Source organism: Mytilus edulis, chromosome 2, assembly GCF_963676685.1.
Source record: "Mytilus edulis chromosome 2, xbMytEdul2.2, whole genome shotgun sequence".
Classification (NCBI taxonomy): Eukaryota; Metazoa; Mollusca; class Bivalvia; order Mytilida; family Mytilidae; genus Mytilus; species Mytilus edulis.
Window position 1 is genome coordinate 42220270 of NC_092345.1, and position 24005 is coordinate 42244274.

General features: G+C 33.3%; 1 protein-coding gene across 16 annotated transcripts in view; it reads right to left on the bottom strand.

Annotated features, from left to right (window-relative positions):
- The window catches only part of LOC139510179 (histone-lysine N-methyltransferase 2C-like), a 75704-nt gene that overhangs the window by 20549 nt on the left and 31150 nt on the right, over positions 1 to 24005 (bottom strand). For 8 of the 16 annotated variants that reach the window (XM_071296562.1, XM_071296556.1, XM_071296559.1 and 5 more), the window contains 12 exons: positions 23626 to 23734; positions 23093 to 23396; positions 22783 to 22824; positions 22140 to 22154; positions 15573 to 15696; positions 15038 to 15091; positions 13464 to 14404; positions 10776 to 10865; positions 4646 to 4757; positions 4104 to 4381; positions 3186 to 3573; positions 510 to 1948 (listed from right to left, as the gene is read on the bottom strand). In XM_071296562.1, the coding sequence (XP_071152663.1) occupies positions 510 to 1948; positions 3186 to 3573; positions 4104 to 4381; positions 4646 to 4757; positions 10776 to 10865; positions 13464 to 14404; positions 15038 to 15091; positions 15573 to 15696; positions 22140 to 22154; positions 22783 to 22824; positions 23093 to 23396; positions 23626 to 23734 (3896 nt within the window). The remainder of the gene's footprint in view (positions 1 to 509; positions 1949 to 3185; positions 3574 to 4103; positions 4382 to 4645; positions 4758 to 10775; positions 10866 to 13463; positions 14405 to 15037; positions 15092 to 15572; positions 15697 to 22139; positions 22155 to 22782; positions 22825 to 23092; positions 23397 to 23625; positions 23735 to 24005) is intronic. The other 8 variants (XM_071296564.1, XM_071296560.1, XM_071296561.1 and 5 more) reach the window with 3 other exon arrangements.

Genomic DNA, 24005 nt, shown 5'->3' on the forward strand with positions numbered 1-24005 from the left:
ACTAAAATAATTATTCTCAAAGTTTAATTTGGTCTATAATGGTATTAATTTGCTGTTTACTGATCTGTGGCTCGGGTGTGATAAATTTTAGTTATCTATGTGATCTTTAATTAATCAGCTACTGAGAATCATAATGTTCAATAATGTTAAATGTCATTAATAGCATAATGTAAAATCAATCTAAAATTTTACAGGTTTCAAAATGTGGATTTGAGAATTTTACCAAATTCAGAGAAATAAAACTCTTATGTATGGTGACATGTATTTATTTACTTCATCTTCCTAAGTTCTCTGAAAGATAGTTGTCTGATTGGCAATTATACCACATCTCATTATTTTAATAGTATGCCTGTATGTGTGGGAAAAAGGATAAATTATTATATCCATGCCACATTGTGATGTACAAATAGTTTGCTTTGTTTTTTAACCATGATGCAACTTCAGATCAAAATTTAAGAAATTAAAATAATTTATATTTTGTTTGTGCTGTAAAAAACTATTTTACCAACCTTTTCCAGTAAGTCTTGAATTAGTAATGGTTGCTCCTGTAATAATGCTGGTCTAGCTGATGGATTCATTGACGTTGGTATAGTCACCCCTGGAGATGCCATTCCCGGTGAAGGCTGCCTCATTCTCATTCCCTGTGGAAATCCTGCCATACCTGGTTGTCCGGGAGGACCAGGGAATCCTGTTGGCATTCCCTGTCCTCTCAGCTGTGGTTGTCCAGGGAACCGTGGCATTCCATCAGGACTTGGTTGGTAAGGCATTGTACTTTGGACTGTTGATATTGGCATCCTTACTCCTGACTGTATAACATGCATATTTGGATCAACATCTGTAGCATATCCTTCACTTGTAACACCTGTATAAGGAAGCCTTTGACCAGCCATGGCTTGTCCATACATCATGCTATTTGGAGATGGTCCAAGACTGGCTCCCTGTTGTGAGACCTGTACAGAGGGTTTTCCATAGGGTCCTCCCTGTATAAACTGGTTGGTCGGTGTAATAGCACCTCTAGGTGACCTCTGACCAGGACTTTGAGAGGAGGTCATGGGTGAAGACTGAGTACCAAATGCTGCCTGAAGACTTCCTGGTGGTAGCCCATATGGAGGTTGTGACACAGTGGGCCCATATGGTGACTGAGGTGCAGAGGTTGATGCTGCTGCATTGAAAGGTGACTGAGAACAAGTAACAGATGGAGAAAAAGGAGAATTAGTTGGTTGTGAAAATGGTGACTGTTGCTGACCAGATACATTTGGAGTTGATGGTTGTTGACTGAAAGGTGATAAAGCATTAGGGGTTTTCGGCGATGGAGCTGAACTGCGAGGAGACGGCTGGATTTTAGGTGATACTAGTCCAGGAGTGCTTGGACCTTGTGGGAAACTTCCACTTGCAGATCCTGGTGATGGCACCGCTTGAAATGATGGGTGCATTGGTGAATTTATTTGTGCCTGATAAGTTTGTCGTCCAACAGACATTCCTTGTGGTGGAATATTTCCAGCCGCATCAATAATACCTGATGGAGTATTAGGACCAGTATGATCCTTTCCACTTCCATCAGATTTCTGGGAATCTCTACGTTCTAGTTTATGACCTATCTGTTCAGACTTTTGTAATAATGCTGCAATATGATTTATCTCTTGCTTACTTTTTTCAGTTTCACTTAAATTATTAGACCTAGTTTGATCATCTGGTTTCTTCTGACTAAATTCTAAAAATTTGGTCTGAAAATCACTTTCTGGCTTGCTTTGTACATTTTCAACTTTAATGTTATCTCCTTTTTCATTTATCTTGGGTTTATTTTGTTTACTAGCACCTTCATCATGACCTTTATCTTCAGAGTCTGGAACAGGTTCATCCTCAAGATCATCAAATATTGTTTTTCCTTCTATGTTTAAATCAAGTTCTGGGTCTGCATACTTTAGGATATCAAATGATCCATCCAAATCTGCAAAAAAGACAAAAATACATTTAAAAATTTGAAGGCATCCTTCCACGTTGTGCTACTTAACCTTATTTATTCTGAATAAAATAATGCATAAGTATCATAAACAGTTTGACACAAAGATAATGTCTTACCTACAAACATAAACATTAAAAACCATGTGTCAATATCAACCTTATTCAACCATGGTTGCATTTACTACTAAAATACTAAAAACAATTTGAGAGAAGTACTTAAATAGTAGAAAAAGTTAAATTCAAGAAATATTTAAATTTTAACATAAATTCATCAGGAAAAACTTTCGTTACAAAATGACATTTACCCCTTATAAATCCATTTTAATAATACCAAATTTCATTGAACCTTGACCTACACATATTGAAGGGTCTTTCATTATTGTATTGACCTTCTTTAAATTTGAACCATATTACACACACACGCCTTTCAAAAATAACATGAATTATAAGTAGGTCAAGTGTAAAATGTCCTGGACAAATAAAATTGAGAATGGAAATGGGGAATATATTTTCTCTATGACTCGTGGTTACTAAAGTCTAAACCATGAAAGTACATGACCAGGACATCAAAGAAGAAACAGGCAAAATGTTACTAAACCTCCAACTTTATTTGTACAGGTGACAGAAAAGCCTTTGATCGAACATCTGTTTGGCATAAATAAAAGCTTGAACAAGACAAATAAAGAAACAAGTTAACAATAACAGAAACAAACTAATGAAGGCATGATCATTACCTTAAACTAATACAAAATGACTCACCTGCTGTTGACTATTAAAGCTTCTGTTATCTACATTTTTATTGAAAATTCAACAACTTAAAATTAGTCAAATACTATTAGTTGGAGTAAATCAGGGTACCTAAACAGATTGAGCACATTTAATAATAATCCCCTATTAGAAATCCGGTTAACAAGATGTTGATGAGTAATGGGTGTGAAAAAGCATCACATGTTATAACATGATCACTCATATAAAGGCAGATACCAAATTTATAGGTGCTCTAAAAAATAATTCCCTAAGAAAAAACTTTACTGATTTCAGACAAATTATCGTTCATAATCCTGGAAAATACAAGTAAATTTCATACAAAAGCCATGATGTGTCTGTTATAAAGGATGATAAGTGCCATCAGATTATTAAGATATTATGTTTTGCAGTAGTGGTTTTAATGAAGTTCACTATTATCACATTAGCTAGCCATATAAATTATGTGTCATGCCTACCTAGGAAATCATCAATATTATCATGTTCCTCTGTTTTCTCATCTGATGATGACATAGCCAGTTTTGGTCTAGTCATATCTGTTTTAGGTCCTCTGGGTATCTGACCAACTTGTGATTCAGTTGCTATTCTGGACTCCAATCCTTTCTGTTGGGCTTCAGAACCAGAAGCTTCTGGAGCACTGCCTACAGAGGATGGTGGTATTTGTTGTACTTTACTTGGATCAAATGCCATCCTCTGTTGGTGTCCAGGGTGTCCAGGGTGTCCCGGATGTCCAGGGTGAATTGGCATGTCTTGCTGTCTGTACCCCATGGGCATCTGGCCTGGTATTGGTGGTTGTGTGGACTGTTGCTGTTGTTGCATCTGTTGATGATACATTTCCAGTTGATTCTATAATGTACAATGAAAACTTGAATAAAAGTAAAAAAACATGAGTACAATCAAAACAATGATAAAGATGTTTTATAATGCTCAGTAACCTAAAGTAAGCTCAAAGTAGTTAATTTGATTAAGTGAAATCAGCCAATCCTGCTCTTGTTGCTGTCCAGTATATTTTATACAGTTATCTCATAGACTTGTGTGTTATGGCTTTTATGTTTTTGTTAAAATGAAAATCAGTAAACCCTAGCATATATGTCAAATCCAACATTCTTTATGTGTATGTCACATCTCAGGAAGCTGTCATTCTGTGGTTGAAGTTGGTTTCTGTTTGTCATACAAGGTATTTGTCTTTTGTTTACGGATTTGTCATAAATCAAGTTGGATTATTGATTGAATTGTTTTTGTTGAAGGCTATACAGTGACCTATAATACAGTTGCTTACATTCACATCATTTGGACTCTTGTGGTGGATAGTTGTTTTATTGGCAATCATACACTATCTTATTTTCATATTGATTTTTAAGGTGTTTTTTTTTTACCTGAGGATGATGACCTGGTTGTAATACCTGACCAGGAAGTCTATTTGGAGAGAAAGGTCCAGGTGGTCCTTGCATTGGTCCACCAGGTCTTGGTTGTCGCATAGGAACTCCTTGTCGCATCCCCTCAGGAAATGGACCCCTCATTCTCATTTGCATCTCTGGTTTCATATGTTGTGGATGAAGTGGTGGAGGTCCCATCACTGGTGGACCCTGCCAAGGTGGCATTCCAGGTACCTGAGGTACAGGGAATCTTTCATCTTGGTGGAATTGTCCAGGTCCTTAAATAATAAATTAAGAATTAAAAAAAACAACGTTGCAAGACATGTGATTATTATTCTTCATGGAGATATTTACACAAGCATCAAAATATCAAATGGAGTAGACAATTCCTTGTATAAAATCCACTGACAGTCAATTGTTAACAATTAACAAGTTAAAAACATGCATATTACATTTATTTTGGTGGTACAACCATGAATAAATGTAAAATCTAAACATATTTTATAAACAGTGTTGCTGACCAACACAAAATGTAATACTACCTGGTGTCCCATCAGGCCACTGTTCTTTCTTTTTCTGTCTGCTCTTGCTTTTCTGGGCCAAAATTTCTCGCAACTGTTGCTTCTGGTCCCCTTGAGGTGGCTTATCTGGTACCTGAATAAAAAGATTCTTGCCTTTTGTATGAAAGAGAAAGATAATTACACTTTTTATAAAACAAAATATTAATAAACAATGGTGAAAAAAAGTTAAATGGATTTTATAAGGGATCCAACTGAAATATTGTTTTCATGTGTTTGTCAAACCAAGATTAGGCCATTTTGTACACAATATGGGTATGGTTAGCAAGTTTTTTTTTATACTGACAGAGTGAGTAGTAGCCTTTATCCAACCAATGAGAAGATTTAAACGTTAAACTATGATATAAGGGTAACTCTCCTACATCTACTTTCATCACCTTTGGCAATAATTACTATTTAAATGTAGAAAGTATAATTTCATTTAAAATGGGCATATACATATATAAAAGCAATACATTTAAAATCTGTCTTCTGTTTTTCCAATTGACAATGAGCTATAACATACAGACATCATGAGTGATCAAGACCATTCAAATGGTAGTTAAAAATGTACTACTAAAGTTCATTAAAAATTGACAAATTAGCATAAAATTATTTTTTAAGTAAAATGTTATATCAAGTGTTCAAAGCAAATTACATGTAATTGCATTTTCTATGTAATTTTACACTCATTATACACATTTTAAAATAACTTTGCAGGTGCTTCAGGATTTAGAGAAATAAATCCAGAAGTAGACATCCGTATAACCAGTTCACAAATAGTTTTGTTAAAACATTTGGGTTTCATTGATAATCAAGACCAATATATCACACATTTGTTTTCTCCTATATTGTCTCCTGTGCATCAGACTTGTCACAACAGTCAAATTAAATAAATTAAGATTGTTTTTTTCGAAAATTTATCTCTCCCATAAATTCACCAATTTTCCTTACCACAATTAAAGGAGAAGGGGCAAAATTGGCCTCAATTTCGAGAATTTATCAAATTCTACTTATTCGTATGTGTATGGATTTCTTTTTCCGTTGGACATGTTCATTTTATGAAAAAAATGTTTTTTTTGTAGTTATGACGTCATAATGCCGTGTTTTGACAACACTTCACGTGCATATTTGTTGGCTTTTCACAATTTTTTACTCATTTTCACTAACTTTTTTTACGGAAAAAGTACCAGCGCATTCTTGCCCCAACAAAATATCTTGTCAGAGCAATAATACCAACAAAATGCATCTTATGTTGAAATATTTCAGTGGGGCAAAGCTGCGCTCATACTGAATTTTAATTAAAAACTTGCTCAAAACCGGCATCAAAGTTCCAAAATTTTCGTCCGTTTTTCATATATACCGTTATCGGACTAAGGTTGACCGGGAACAGTTGTATTTTTTTAACCTTTTTTTTTTTTGTCAATGGTTGATAATAATAAAGTTTCATTATAGAAAGTAAATTATAAAGTGTTTTTCTTCATATTGAAGTATAACATAGTCTCTCAAGTACAGCCTAGCCTTGATCGTCTATATTTATTGTAAGTGATTACGGAACTGACACATGAGATATTAATTATGTTCCATTCTTTATACTACAGAAAGTCAGGATCAGCAGACAATGACCAGTCTGACCAGGTGAGCTACTTTGAGGTTGTAAGAACCTGTATTACTTACCTGGCTTATGTATTGTAGCCTAATTTTCACTATTGATATAATATTCATCACCAAGGCAACCCATTACTTTATTCAAGTTGAGTTTGCTCTTGTTTAGAATCAAAGATAAAATATACCAGGTCTGATGAAGTTTGCTGAAGTGGTACATTTAAGTCAGGTTCCTTTATCTGGACCCATGAACTCTTAACTTTGGTTGCAATGCATTAATATAATATAATTATCAATATGATTTCCCAGTGAAATAAAAAAAGATAATTTCATATGTAAAATAATTTCAGTTATTTCACTCCTCTGATGTCATACAAGAATAGGTGTTGTTATAATGTTGTCGATGACATGGCACCAAGGCAAATCATGAATGCGTAGAAAAAGATATTAAAAAAAATGTTGAAAAAATATTCATCTATTGACTGAATAATACTGACAATTAACTCACGCGCTACAAGCATCCGTCAATTAATGTGTTGTTTTGACCACTCGTTGAATATATTTCTATATTCTAACTTTTCATTTAGTTATTCTAGGAATCATTGTAAATACATTTTCCAAAACTGACAAAATTTGTTCTAGGCTTTTGATCTGGTAATGACAATGTCAAAGATATTCTCATAAACATCAGTGAACTTGCTAGCAGAAGAAGTAATGATATCTAGCATCTAACTACTTTACAAGTGACAGTAAATATCAAAGTTGTATGCTGAAAAAGCAAAAGCCTTCGTATTTGATATTGGAAAATAAGATAAGTGATATTTTATAACTGCTAGGGCATTTCTTATGCTGCGCTGAAAAACATATTTCTTGTTTTTTTTATTAATACATTAAGTTGTTAGGGATAAAAAGTAGTTAGGGGGAATTTACATGCAAAAAAAAATACTAATGGTGAAACAAAATATATGAAAAGAAAGTGCGGGTTTTTTAAAACAAAGCAAAGCCAATTGAGATAATTAGCAAAGAGTACTTGAAATCTCTAATAAATAGTCTACGCTCAAAACATAATATAAGGAAAGCAAAATATATATTTCAAATTTCATTGGGGCAATATAATACTTTTGATCTCATGTTAAATTCATTATTGAATTTAAAAATTTAAACTAAAGGAGCCTGAATCACTGACCTATTACAGTAATAATATATCCATCTCAAATAAACTACCTATTACAGTAATAATATATCCATCTCAAATAAACTAAGATTTCTGAAACTTGATGGATGCTCATGTCTGTCCCCCAAATAATGATGATAGTCTAGTGACATACAACACCATAATAAATATAAGTACACACAAGAGTGCACACGCTGAAATGTCTCGCCTTCTATACTAATCATTGATATTATGTTGATAGTCCTAAGTATAAAGCTTTATTACAACTGTCACATAAACTTAACATTAACCAAGATAACTAAACAAAGACCATTGAACCTTGAAAATGAGGTCAAGGTTAGATGAACTATGCCAGGCAGACATGTAGAGCTAACAATGCTTCTATACAACAAATATAGTTGACCTATTATAGTTTAAGAAAATAGACCAAAACACAAAAACTTAACACTGTGCAATGAACCGTGAAAATGAGGTCAAGGTCAAATAAAACCTGCGTGACTGACATAAAGATCATAAAATATTTTCATTACACCAAATATAGTTGACCTATGGCATATAGTATTAGATAAAAAGACCAAAACTCAAAAATTAAACTTTGACCACTGAACCATGAAATGAGGTCAAGGTCACATGACATCTGCCCGCTAGACATGTACACCTTACAATAATTCCATACAACATATATAGTAGACCTATTGCATAAAGTATGAGAAAAACAGACCAAAACACAAAAATTTAACTATAACCACTGAACCATGAAAATGAGGTCAAGGTCAGATGACACCTGCCAGTTGGACATGTACACCTTACAGTCCTTCCATACACCGAATATACTTGCCCTATTGCTTATAGTATCTGAGATATGGAATTGACCACCAAAACTTAACCTTGTTCACTGATCCATGAAATGAGGTCAAGGTCAAGTGAAAACTGTCTGACAGACATGAGGACCTTGCAAGGTACGCACATATCAAATATAGCTATCCTATTACTTATAATAAGAGAGAATTCAACATTACAAAAAATTTGAACTTTTTTTTCAAGTGGTCACTTAACCATGAAAATAAGGTCAAGGACATTGGACATGTGACTGACGGAAACTTCGTAACATGAGGCATCTATATACAAAGTATGAAGCATCCAGGTCTTCCACCTTCTAAAATATAAAGCTTTTAAGAAGTTAGCTAACGCCGCCACCGCCGCTGTAGCTGCCGGATCACTATCCCTATGTCGAGCTTTCTGCAACAAAAGTTGCAGGCTCGACAAAAACCACATTTTATGTTAGTGACATTACTATCTCCCCTATAACTGTATAGTTCACAGCTTAGAGTGGAATAGATGTTCATAAAAAGTTATACAGTTGTATACAGACTGATAAATTAGACACAGACAACAAGTGATGGCAAAACCTCATATTGGCCGTTTTGACCAAGTAAGCTAAAATGTCAAGCTGCTGACCAATGTCACGTTTATTTTTCAAATACTAATTAAAAGCAAATTCTAAACAGATTAAATTTTGCATGCATGTCTTGAAATATGGTCACACCAACAAATCAGCCGCCAGTTACACTGAGCAATTTTGGTTAAGGACATTAAGTATATTATATACTAACAGTTGGTTTTTTTTTGCATTTTACTTATAATTCATACAGAAGTATGCTATTCCGGGTAAGAAATGTGTTAAAACACTCAATCTTAGATGAACAGTAATTGCACATTTTATAAAGGTTTTGAGATTTGTGTCAGGAACTAATACACAGAACCCATTCTTTTTTCTGTCCATTTATTTGATATCAAAAAAATTATATTTTCATTGTTTAAAACTTGAACTAGGATAAAGCATGGACAACTTTGAAATCAAGCAAAGTTCCAACTTTAGGTCTAAAAATCTAAAAAATAACAAATTCCTATTCCATTGTTTCCACTGATCATCATGTCATTGGAGTAATGGGGTAGATAGAAATAGCATGTAAAAATTGATCCTTTGAGGAGCTGTGAATATTTAATCCAAATTCAGCCAGTACATATATTTTGGGATAAAACTCCTGATAAAAGAGAAAAAAACAAAACAATTTGAGTTACAACATTAAAAGATTTGATGGTTTCTCTAAGATACACATTTTGAAGCATTATTCAGACAGAAGAAACACAACAAAAATAAAATAGAATAAATTTGCAAATTATAAATTCATCTAACACAGCCACTTTAATAAAAATAAATATCTTACATTTTAAAAGAACCCTGTCTCACACCTGTGATTGCTGCTGTCAGTGTTAAGGTGTTGACTTTAAACAGGGGGTCCATTTATCAGTAGAAAAATTCAAGATTAGCTTGTGTCCAAGTTTCATAACAATCCATAAAGGTTTACAAATTTGTAATGTTAAAATGAAGGGAAGTTCTGTTGAAACTAGCCAGTCTGACATGTACCTCTTGCTACATAGATGCCAACCCCCTTTTGACACAATCAGTAACAAACTATCAAATTTTCCGTATTTTTGAAAAGTTTTCAGTAATCATTCATAAACGTGCATTTACCAATAAAAATTACTGACGAGTGGTTGCAAAGTGATGTACACTAAAATTTGTCATTTAACATGTTGTCTGTAGTATGTATTCCATTCATTAATTGTTCAGATGTTCTCGACTCAAACATTTTCGTTTTGTCAAGGAGAAGTAGAGAAAGGGGGAAAGCTACTTAATAAAATGCAAGTTTGCCTCTTCGGAAGTCAGTTGGTTACCCAACAATAGGTTGATAACTCCCGAGAAACCGGAGGCATTACATTGGCGTTTCCTAAATACTGGACCAGGACGGAAAAGTAATGGTAAAAATCCGCGTTTTACAAAATTGAACGTCGATGATTGGGAATCCGTAACTATTCGACTTTGACCGTAATAGCGTAGTTTTTATTGCAAAATCAGAAAAACTACGGAAAAATCGTAATGGTTGGCATCTATGCTTGCTATCATTCCATACACCAAACATAGTTGATCTAATGAAATGGAACTCTTTATCAAGTGAAAGTAAAAATGATAATTTCTGTTATATATATCCAATAATTTTCTCTGTGTTGGTTTAAAATAAACAAATGAGAAACAATATCAAAGATTTGATATAAATAAAACAAAAATCTTGCAAATAAATTGCATTTTTTATATTACAGTTTGCTAATTTCAGTAAAAAAATCTATGCTGTCCAAATGAAATTAACCTTAGTTTGTAATTGGGAAGTGCTTTATATATTAAATTGAATAATATATATATCACTGAATAAAAAGTTTCTGATTTGTTAGTGTGACCTTTGAACTCAAAAACTGAAGCAGCCCTACAACACTTACCACATAGTTTTGGTGCATGAAAGAAGAGAACATTCCGGAAAAAGGAAAAAGTGTGGGACGTCTACTGGCAGCAGCAAACATCTGCTGTAACTATGGTAACAAAGGTCAAAGGTCAGCAACATATAAACTAAATCAAACTCAAAGAGAATGGTGAGTTAACTAAAGACATAATATCTACAATTAAATACACTAAAAGCTAACTGCAATTTGCAAATTTATATCCTTTTCTTAAACATGGCATAACTGAATTTATTTTCTTCTAAATTTACATTAAAAACATTTTGGAAAAGTAAATTAATACTGTATATTTTAACATTAACTTTGATATCTAATATGAATTAATCACAAATTTTAAATGTCATACTTTCCAAGTGCACAGAATATGTGACACAAAATTGCTAAAATGTGTAAGATTTATAAATTATTGTTACCAAATGAGAATGTTGTTCATTCTTAAATCACCCTTTTGAAAAGTCTCACACCATACAATTTTTTAATACACACCAACCCATTTCATGCAAATTGCAGTTTATTGTTAAAATAATCCAAATGTTATTGCACTTCACTACATCAATATTGCCATAATTATTTCCTTTTCTTGATTTTTTATTCAAGTGAATTCTTTGTATAATAAAAATTGCAAATGTGTTCATGTTACTATACATTTAAAGTTATAATTCAGAAAATTGAAAACCAAGAGAACAGGATTGAATACACAGTGACTGTTTACAAACACCAATTATTTTCGTATTTGTCATCTAAACTCTTAATTATTTGGAAAATTCTTAAATTGAGTAAAAATCAATAAAAGGAAATACTGGCAACAATACTAAACACATCTATTGTGTATTGTGTATATAGTGTGTAACATGTGGTATTCGACAGAAGATAAAACTATTCATCTATCCATAATTTAATATATTGTAAACAGAGTAAAATTCACAACTCAAATATATTAATATCATTCTTTTTAATGTACATAAGAAACCAAGAAAAAAGTTTCCATTGACAAATTTATTAATAGCAAAATACTGAAAACCATATTTTTTGGTGAAAAATCAATAAAAAAGACTTTCACGAAGAAGAAACATAATGAGCAATCTTGTTGCAATGAAATTTTAAAGTTTGACAATATTGTGCAGTTTTAGAATATGTTTCTTCATACCACAATTCAGTATGTGACAGATAATATAATATTAATTATGGAATAAAATAGAATACTTATATTGAATACCACATGTAAGTAAAACCACACCACCCATTACCAAGCCTTTATTTATTCGTTAATTGTAAATTTTCTACATATTGGGTTTTTATGTTAAGCATTATACAGTAATATTCATATACATATTAGGTTAATGAAGCATTTTTTATAGAATAAATCATTTCATTAATTACTTCTGTAAATCTTTTGTTCAATTTTTACATTTTTTTGTGTTTTGTTTTATTTTTATCTGAGAATGTACATAATAAGGGCCTGTATCGCTCCATCATCTGCTCTGTCAATTTAAAGAGAAGTGGAGTAAACAGCAATATTACTTTTAACAACAACGACAACAACAAAATTCCACTGATTTCCATGGGTCCTTAATATTCATGACGGGATAACAACAAACTAGTCAACTTAACCTGTAAATCAACCTATTAAAAGTTATACTGATTCCAGGAAAAAATTACCTCAAGGCATTTTACAAATAATAATATGTTGAGGACTCAATGTGATGTTTTAATTACAAAATGCAGTTGATTCTAAAAAGGGGGTGGGGTGGGGTGGAGGTAGGGGGTAGGATCTTTTTAGGGATGTCCGGATCAGGTGTTTTTAAGCTTGGGATTTCGGGATTGACCCTTTTGGGATCCCGGAATTTTTCTTTAAAATTTCGGGATGCTGGTATTTAATTTTTTTTTAAATTCAGGACCTCAGGATTCCATGTTTTTAAGCCCGGATTTCGGGATCAGGACCCCTCCAAACCCCCCTCTAAGAACTTATCAATTCAGATCATCATATTTTTCTGTGCAGGTTGTTGTCTAATTGTTGTAACTCCATTACCACAAGTAAGGGACAAACTGAAGGCCTATTTCTAGTTACCTTTGCTCATTGTTAAAGACCAAAAACCAAACTGTAAACTTGAGCATTTTTGTTTATCTTAAATTAATGTATGTCTTATTGATTATCATACCAAATCTTTAAATTTTAATGAAAACTTTTATATTTTACAAGAAAACAAAAATTAAAAATTATTTGAAGTTAAACCTCAATTTTCCAGCTTGAGGGATAGATAAGACAAAATTGATGTCAAATTTGTTCCAAGAGGGTCATTTATCAAATTTTCACAGATAACAACTTTGTTAAAAACCTTTACAGCCAGAATTGTAAAAACTTTATCTGGAGACATTCCCTTAATCATGTTAGTGTTTTAAAACTAATTATCTAAGTTTGGGTCAAACTTTCCAAGGGACATTACTTTCAAAATTTAGAACCTGATCTTTTATTTTCAATATTCATTTAGTGGTAGTGAATTAAATCTTTATTCCAATGATATGCTCAATTTCTGCCAATCAGATTGACAAGTGCATAGCATTTCTGTATACAACCTCTCCTTGTAATCATCCCGGTCCTATAAATAATATAGTTCTGGCAGTGCCTAAATAGTATTAACCACCATGCTGTATTTTATCACCAATACTTACCACTGAAGGTTCTCGTGATGGATCTATTCCAGGATGAGGGGTACCAGGCTGTTGACTGTATGGATCATAACCAATTGGAGGACGTACCATTGGCTGAGATGAGGGTGGCATATGTGGTCTAAATGGCTGACGCTGCATATGGAAATTCTCTACACCTGGGGGCATTGTTGGCATTCCAGGACCTGACATAGATCGCTGCAAAAACTGAGGACGAACATCTCCACTTGGAGATGGTGGCATGGACATACTTGGATGTCTTAGCATTGCATGTGGTGGCATTCCAGGTGGCAAACCTTGTGGTTTGTAGCCCTCACTAACAGGTCTAGGCGTGGATGGTTGGAATGTAAACTGATCATCTGACTGACTTGTAGGAGCCATTTTAACAAAATGATCACCCTGAGAGGTCTGTCTAACAAAGTTTGGTCTTGACATATTAGGTCTTACCATTGGCTGTGAAAATCCTTCCGGTAATTTTGGTACTTGCCTTCCCGTTGGTGATTGTAAACCTTCTGGTATTTGTTTAATAGGAGACTGAGAAAATGGATCAGATTCCTGAGCTGCCCCTAGCCAGTGAGAGGGGGACTGTTGTGGTGTGCCAGGGTGTGTGCCAGACCTTGGTCCAGTTGGGGACTGATCAAATGGATCAGAAGCCACTGCTGAGAAAGAATCTCCTCTTTGGCTTGCCGCTGTTCCAATTGACTGGGGTCTAACATTAGCACCTGATGGTCCAAAAAGCTCTGAAGGTCTTGGAGTTGCTGGTTGGTGAGCATATGGGTCCATCCCTGGTGTCCTTGGGTCCATAGGCATTGGTGTTGAAGGCTGTTGAGCATAAGGATCCTGTTGACGTCTCTGAATTGGTTCTGTCTGATTACCATGGAACACTCTATGTATTGGACTACTTGGTACCCCTGCTGGGGGAATCTGTCCTACAGGTGAATTCCCTGAAGAAAAAAACAGTTAGACATTTTTTAACACTAGTAAAGTGACTTCAATCAAACCTATGATAATATATGTAGATGTTAAATATAAATAGCCATTTATACCATTCAAAACAATTCATTATAGAATACCTATATCACATGATGATTAAAAAAAGACTAAGGCTACTATAATATTCATCTTTTAGTCATTAAAATCCAGCTGGCATCAGTTTTAAATCTAATCTTTTAATCCTTCCATAGAAGTTATTTTTCAGTGTATATATATGTGTTCACTTATAATCTATGTCAATATTTCCCATTCTCCTATTTGAAGTGTACCTGAAAACATGCATCTTTATTCTGAATTAATTTAACTAGAATTTTCGGCTAACGGTTGTATATAAGAATCTAAATTACACACAGTTGCTACATCTAATAAATCAGGAAACAGGAATTGTAATGAAAAAAGGGTCAAAATTTTCAAAATTCAACTCTGGTAAAAAAAAATTAATGGCAACACAAATCCCACTGTTGAACATATCTTTACATTTCAAACCTTTTTTAATATAGATTGCACAAATTCTACAATGATTAATCAAATTTTAAAAGAAAAGTGATATCTTTTAAGACTTTTATCACTGTAAAGTTTCCTACCTTCTGCTATTTGGGGATTGCTAGCAGCTTTACGCATCTCTGGCAAAGGGGAACCTGAATTACATAAATTATCATTAGAGAGATGAAATAAGGCTGTATAACTAAAATGAATCATCACATCCATGTTAATGGATACTTTTTGTAAAAAACATTTTCAATGTGTGTGGAATGTCAAATATCTGGTTGAACCAATTGTTATATAAATGGGTGATTATAAATGTGCGGCAACTCCTAGCTTCGTCACGAGCAAGACAAAAATTATAAATTTGAAGTAACTCCTTCTGGCTTTGTCACGGGCAAGACAAATATTAGAAATATGAGGTACTTTCTCTTGGCTTTGTCTGTAGTTTTAAATATCTTTATTGTTCACATATAATTCCATATAATTCCATATTACATTTGTTCATATGTACATATATAAAAGCGTGTCGGTCTCAGTGCCAAGAGATCTCAGTAGCATGAGTTCAAATCCCAGCTATGAAGAACAAAGAGTAAAGAAAGAATTAACCATCGTACAACTGATCTGACTTTTTACCTTCTGAACTCTGCAGGAATGGTGGTGGCCCTGGTGGCATCCCTGGTGGCAATGGTGGACCCATGGATGCAGCAGCTGCTGCAGCTTTTTCTTTCTGCTTCTGTTTCTTAAGATCATTACTGACCTAAGTGAAAGACAAGAGAAATGACATATTCTTAATGTAAGTTATGTGCAAGCAATCATTCCTTAAGAAGAAACAAATCTGCTTTTCATTATATAAGCCCACAAAACGATATTTTTTAAAAGAACATGTTAATTCTTATTATCAGATAAACATATGCATTCATTATTTCAAAACACATATATGTAAAAAGAGTTTTTTATTCTACAAATAAAAGCAACATAATTAGTGAGCATGCTCACATGTGCAATGCTCCACATCGACGAAAAGATAATGCTAAGACAATGAACTAAGTGCATCAACTTGCTGATTGGTTTTCACAACATCTTTTTTAGTATCCCTCTCTAGAGAATAGATAATCAACAATTAAAAAGTTTGCTTTGTTATCCCTTGATTAAATTAAATATGGCTAATCATTTAACACCACACTAGATAATCTCAGAGCAATATAACAGCTGTTCAGTCATTTGGTGCTGAATGAGGAAAAGCCTCTGGTATCTGAAAAATGACTTATTCAACAAGGTACATATCCATATCAGCCTACATTGTATAAAACCCAAGACTCTATACCTTGAAAAAAAAATTAAACACATGATATAAAAAAAAAATGTTGACCTTCTCATTAACAAAAGGACACACACCAAACTGACCAACTGTAGATTGGATATTGATCTAATTGTTTTAGAAAAGTCGACAAAACTGGCAATTTTCATCTTATTTCTGGCTTTTTCATGACACAGTATTTATGATATGATCTTTCATGTAAACTTGAACAACAGTCAGACAAACATGATCTACTCAATAAAAGTGCACCTTAATATAAGATTAAATAATTCTTAGACCTATCTATAGTATAATGTTGTTGAATGGACATCTCTGGCAAAAAAAATTAAAAGGGTCCTAAAAATGCAGGGAAAAAAACCCCTCATGAAACATTTTGGGCAAGTTATCCACATACCAAGCATAATCTAACTTGGTGATTTGCCCAATTAAACTGTTGACAAACAAAAACAAATGTACTGTGAGCTATTGTTTAACAATGATATCCCTTCTACAAGTATTTGGTAAACAGTTGATGAGCAATTGTTTAACAATGATATCCCTGCTACAAGTATTTGGTAAACAGTTGATGAGCAATTGATGACAAAATGCATCAAATGGTATAGCATGCTCACATGAAGCGTTATACCAAATTTCAGGAAGCTCTGATTTGTAGTTTGCAACAAAAGAAAATATATAACTTCAAGAAATATAGCAATGAAAATAGATACAATATTGAAAGATACAGTTTTTTTTTGGTTTTAGGTTCACCAATCTTTAAAGACTTCGAATAAAATTTATCATGCAAAAACCAGTAATTGTTGTAATAAAGATTCATAACATATTTATACCCTCTGCTCAAAATGTGTCAATCTAAATCTGCCCAACAAGTCAAGAACATTAATATAATACTAAAAATCTCTGACTGTTTGAATATTTAAGCAGAGATGAACATTCCCCCAAAAAACTTTTTAGATTTTATTTATTTTAAGTTCAAATAAACTCATTTTTTTAAGACTTGTTTTTTACTATTACCTTATTACATAAAAAAATGGATGTGAGTTTGTAGGTCGATGAGGGTTGACAACCCTTAATTCTTGTACATGTATAGGGATTGAAAAAACTTTGGAAGCTGTGGACTCTTTGCATGATACTCTTAGTTCTTTTATTGAAACATTTGGTAAATTTTCTTTTTTCAGCAACTGAATGACTATGTTTGATGTTGGGGGTATCAACTGATTGATTGATTGATTGTGTTTAGCTCCACTCTGAGCACTTTTAGCTATATCATGGTGAGAGCACTGACCTGTCATGTGGGGGATACAAACTCAAATCCTCAGTGTTAGCTATATCATGGTGAGAGAACTGGCCTGTCATGTGGGGGAAACAAACTCACATCCTCACTATTAGCTATATCATGGTGAGAGCACTGACCTGTCATGTGGGGGATACAAACTCACATCCTCACTATTAGCTATATCATGGTGAGAGCACTTACCTGTCATGTGGGGGATACAAACTCACATCCTCACTATTAGCTATATCATGGTGAGAGCACTGACCTGTCATGTGGGGGATACAAACTCACATCCTCACTATTAGCTATATCATGGTAAGAGCACTGACCTGTCATGTGGGGGATACAAACTCACATCCTCACTATTAGCTATATCATGGTGAGAGCACTGACCTGTCATGTGGGGGATACAAACAACTCACATCCTCACTATTAGCTATATCATGGTGAGAGCACTGACCTGTCATGTTGGGGATACAAACTCACATCCTCACTATTAGCTATATCATGGTGAGAGCACTGACCTGTCATGTGGGGGATACAAACTCACATCCTCACTATTAGCTATATCATGGTGAGAGCACTGACCTGTCATGTGGGGGATACAAACTCACATCCTCACTATTAGCTATATCATGGTGAGAGAACTGGCCTGTCATGTGGGGGAAACAAACTCACATCCTCACTATTAGCTATATCATGGTGAGAGCACTGACCTGTCATGTGGGGGATACAAACTCACATCCTCACTATTAGCTATATCATGGTGAGAGCACTGACCTGTCATGTGGGGGATACAAACTCACATCCTCACTATTAGCTATATCATGGTGAGAGCACTGACCTGTCATGTGGGGGATACAAACTCACATCCTCACTATTAGCTATATCATGGTAAGAGCACTGACCTGTCATTTGGGGGATACAAACTCACATCCTCACTATTAGCTATATCATGGTGAGAGCACTGACCTGTCATGTGGGGGATACAAACAACTCACATCCTCACTATTAGCTATATCATTGTGAGAGCACTGACCTGTCATGTTGGGGATACAAACTCACATCCTCACTATTAGCTATATCATGGTGAGAGCACTGACCTGTCATGTGGGGGATACAAACTCACATCCTCACTATTAGCTATATCATGGTGAGAGCACTGACCTGTCATGTGGGGGATACAAACTCACATCCTCACTATTAGCTATATCATGGTGAGAGCACTGACCTGTCATGTGGGGGATACAAACTCACATCCTCACTATTAGCTATATCAAGGTGAGAGCACTGACCTGTCATGTGGGGGATACAAACTCACATCCTCACTATTAGCTATATCATGGTGAGAGCACTGACCTGTCATGTTGGGGATACAAACTCACATCCTCAGTGTTGACAGGCTAGTAATTGATGTAGATGGACATCTTAACACTCAGCCTTGAGTATGTCATAAGAAGATATGGTATGACAACTACACCCTCCACAAGAGTTCAAATGAAGTGTATCCATTCATGGACAAAAATTTTGAAAGTGGATCACCACTGCATTTTCTTACCAAAGTCCAGTAGCAACTGACCATTGATAGCTTTTATTTTATTTTCAGTGACATTTGTACGTATGTTTAAGGGTGGTTAGGGTCTTAAGTATTATTTTTTTTTATCCGATCTATTTTACATCGTTTAAATTTGACAATTGCAAACCTGTTTAATCCTGTTCCGGGTCACCAATCATGACTCTAAAAGGCTAATAAGTTTACCATTAATGCCAATGTTTGGTAACAATTTGCAACTGATGTAATTTTTCAAAGGAATGTTTATTTTCATTTGATTCTGCTTACAGTATCAGTGTTCTCCCCAGACATTTTGGATAGCATCACATTTTGCGTTAAAAAAAATAACTGTATTTATTTTAATGTCATTTGTCGCGTCGCGTTGATGCTCTATTTCCTTTATATGTTTTAGTTTATATTGTTCAATTCATAACTGAGAATACAATTAAACTATAACCACAAAAACAGTTGTTTCAGTTTATGTTTTCTTTATTCATTTATAGTTACAGAATTATTTTTTTCCTTTTGTGCCAAACAAAAATAAATATGTGGTTTCAGTTACCCAACAATAAGTCAAATGAATGAATGGTTCATTATAGTGCAACCTGTATATATACAAAACTCAATATCTAGTACACAAAATTAACTATTTTTTATATTATATTAAGTAAAGACAAAGTAGCAAAAGTAGCAAAAAAAAATCAATTTAAAAACTTTTTTTATCATGTTTATGAAATTCATTGTTTCATGGCACTCAATGAATTAGTCTCAGTTGTTTCTTATCTTTACATCAAAATGATATGTATTTTTAACAAAGTTTAGTTATCTAACAAATAGTCTGTTAATGCGTAGTTTTCTCTCTTGGTATATTTTTTCTGTCTACTGTCCATCTGTTGTCATTATCGTGAAAATGCGGATTTTTGTCATATCTGGTCCGGTTCCTATCCGTAGTTTACACAAAAATGTGCAATGTCGGCCGTAGAAAAATTTATGAAAATGAGCCCGAGAATAAACATTGTTTGACAAGAGATTGTGAATGAATAAGACGCTTTTAATGCATTAAACATAAACTTAAGCCAATTATGATAATTTTTAAAGAAGTATTAAACTTATTTTAGCTCTAAACCAAAATTCTCGCTCTCGTATTACCGGAAGAGAAAAAAATAATTTTTGGAGAGTTGCACAAATAAACGATCTTTAAAAAAATAAAAAACATTGTTTCAATCTTTGAAATTTCGTAATACAAAACATAGATTTCGAATTGTTTTGTGATTGCATTTTTCCATGTCGAAATTGGTGATTGCAGACACGTGGTATTAGTCACAAGTGTCAGCTTGGAATATTCGCATCCAAACAGTTATCACCCTGAGGGCAATTAACACCTTGCTATTTAATCTATTAATTGCCTTTAGTGTCCGACTTAAAGGGATTACAATTAAAGGTGATATAATTTTTATGATTATAATCGATAATAGATGAAAGTTCAAAATTGAGGACAAGTAAAATAGCATCTTCAAAATAATTATAGCGTCGCGGGAATTATTATAGCATCACGGTGAAAAAATATAGCGTCGCGGTACCGCGACGCTAAAACGGCCTGGGGAGAACACTGAGTATATTTCTTTTTTCAATAACTGCAGTCATATTCAGTGATAAATGACAGAGCATATATGATTTTGAAACAACCTGATGTCAGTTTGGAACCTTGACTTTTCAATATGGCCACATGATTTCAGAATAAAAAACTGTATGAAAAAGTTTTGAAAGGAAACACCTTGATGTTAGTTCGCAGCCAAGTCTTTTTCAACATGGCCCAGTGGTTTTAGAATTAAAAAAAAATGTATAAAAAGTTAGCAAACATTGGTACCAAGTGATGAATAAAAAGTCATTCAAAGCAAACTAGGAATATGTTTGTGTATCTTAAGTATAATCAATTCAGAAATTTGTTGTAAATAAATATTCCATGCAATGTTATTAAAATTCCTCTTAAAAAACCAACATAGGACATTCTAAAATAACTATTAAACAGATATTGTCAGTATATACAATTTCTCAGTAAAATTGTCACAGTGCTAGTTTATACAATACTATTACTAACTTTTTGCTGCTCATCTTAATATTTTGCATACGAATGTGATATAGATGTTTAAAACACACTTAATGATATAACCAATACGTAAAACCCTTTTTCAGACTTTGTTCAATGGACCCATTTTGTAGTTGAAACCCCGAGTAGGCCTAACAGGCAACACAGCCTGATGAATCTTTGCCTAAAGTCTTAAAAATTTGAAGAAAAAAAAAATAATAATTCTTCAGGATAAATTTTGCTTTTAATAGCTGCATTCATTGTATAAAAATGATTTTTTATTATATATATATATAAATGACCTAACATTATCTGCACAAAATATGTTTAGATATGTCAAGTGGCTAGATTGGACAAATTTATATAAAAAGTTAACCAATAGCAAATGAACAATAGAAATACTGACTTGGTTTGAATTTCAAAAGATGGCAAATTTTTATATGTGTATATTCCTTCAATCAAAATGTATTGTTGAACCAAGCAAGTAATATAAGCCACTTATACATCATTTTAAAAATGTATATGTTTGCAATCAAATTAGATCAACTATCATCTTTTCAAAATTAATTTGCTCAGTTAGCAAGAGTATTTTTCTATAAAAAAAAACAAAAAAAAACATAAAATCAAAAATATATTCATGTTTCAGACAAAGACCAGGTTTTCCACACTTGGTAAGAAATGATAAATTTTATGGCCCATTTTGGCAAAATTGATTTAAACCACTACTGAAAATAACAGAAAAATTAAACATTCATTGAGTTTTTACATAAAAAATTTGATGACATACATTTACAAATGATATAGGATCTGAATTTAAAACTGGGTTTTTATTTCATCCCCATAAATCTAAAAAAACCTGGTAAATAAAAAAATCCCATTATAAAATTACTGTCACTGTGACAATTTTGACCAAATGTCTTGACAAGATGCCCAAACCATATCATGCATAACTGGTAAAACCTTAAACTTACATCATTATCAAAAGCCTAATAAAAGTAAGAGCTATAGCATTTCACATCTTTATACAAGCAAAGAAGCAAATTCCTATATATCACTAATGTACAATGAGAACAACTGTCCTAACCAGTGACAAGACAAATAACTGCCTAAAACTGTCAACAATTGATAACTTGACAGCCCATGATTGAAAATGTTTTATCCCTTCCCCAAAAAAATTATATATTCCTTTTGTTGACAGTTTTTTAAACAGTTATTCGTAAGTAGGAAACAAATCTCAATGTTAAGGACCATTGCACTTTTCGTACAGTTATGTCAAATGTTATTATTACAAATTTCAAAACTGACAACTGCATTAAAACATGTAGTAAGAAGGAAAACATAATCCAAATCATAGAATATAAAATTAAGGTTCCAGTAATATTCTTGCCTAAAATCATTCAATGATATTATCTCAGAAATTGCTTCTGCATATATACTACTCTATTCACACATTTACAAATATTTTCTTACTTATCAGTCTTCTATAAATGATTTCTTTCTCTGTTTCAATTTCCTTATGTATTAAACCTAACAAAATCTATTTTTTAATACTTTACAAAATGTCAAGCTGTTTTATAAACATGCAGTTGTGATATTTTCAAACTTTTGTTATACCTTTGTGACTTTTGTATTCTGTCTGTTCTTCCTGGCTTGCAGCTGAAAAAATGTCATAAATATTTAGGACTTGTACAAAGGCATAGACTACAATTTCAACAGCTGAAGGTGTATAAGTCAAGATGCATTAAAATTTATGAAAATACCAGAACAAATATCTTATAACACATCTACAATAACGACTGTCCTCAAATTATTTCTTATAAAAATAAATTTATTATAGTATCTGCAGTAAAATCTGTCCTTAAAATTATAATGTATCAAACAGTATCCAATGATACCAGTCGCAAGGAACCAACAAACACCTTACCAAGTATGGTTGTTTTTCATCTGCACTAAGAGCTCTCCATAATTTAGCAATTCTCTTCACCCGTTCATTCCATTCTGGGAACTGTGTACGTAGCTCAATATGATTCATGTTACAATACAGAATAGCTGATATTGTAGCATTAGCACCTAACTCTTCATCACACTCCCATTTTAAGATTTTACGCCGACTATTGCCACTGTCTGATTCGTCGTCGTCTCCGTCTGCTCCAGGTGGCCAATTAGATGGGTCAGGAAATTCTTGGTGAAATCTAGGATCTTGAAACCCGGGATGACCTTGTTTACCACTAAAATATAGACAAAAAAATTCTAGAAATGTTACTGCTAAAAACATCATTTCCAAAAAATGTTAAAGATATTCACATGATATTTAAGAAAGGATGAAATTTTAATTCTTTAATGTCAAACAAAAGTACCTGGATAAATTTCAAGTGGCAGCATATAACACTTACTTATGTCATATAGCAATATCTTGCACTGACTGTTGGAAGACATTATATCAACTGGTATACATACCTAAAGCTTGGAACAAATCCTGAAGGATCAACAGCAAATGAAGGGATGTGCCCTGGGAAATTTCCTGATGAAGGACCTTGAGATCCTGGAACACCTTCATTAAAGCCCTCTGCAATGTTAGAAAAAAAAGTTAGGCTTGTACATGTCAACAATACCTCACAAAAGTTTCTTATCTATCAATTTAAAAAAAATACTCTTATGTAAGATATTTACCTTTGTGATCATTTATTAATTCAATAATCAAAATTGATACTAAAACTAAAATCCTGCTTCCATAAAAACACAATAACTGGGACATTTTACCTACAAGATCATCTGTATACAGTTAATTAAAGATTTTGTGTTATGTTTTTAATTTTAATTGCAAAAATTATGGCAAG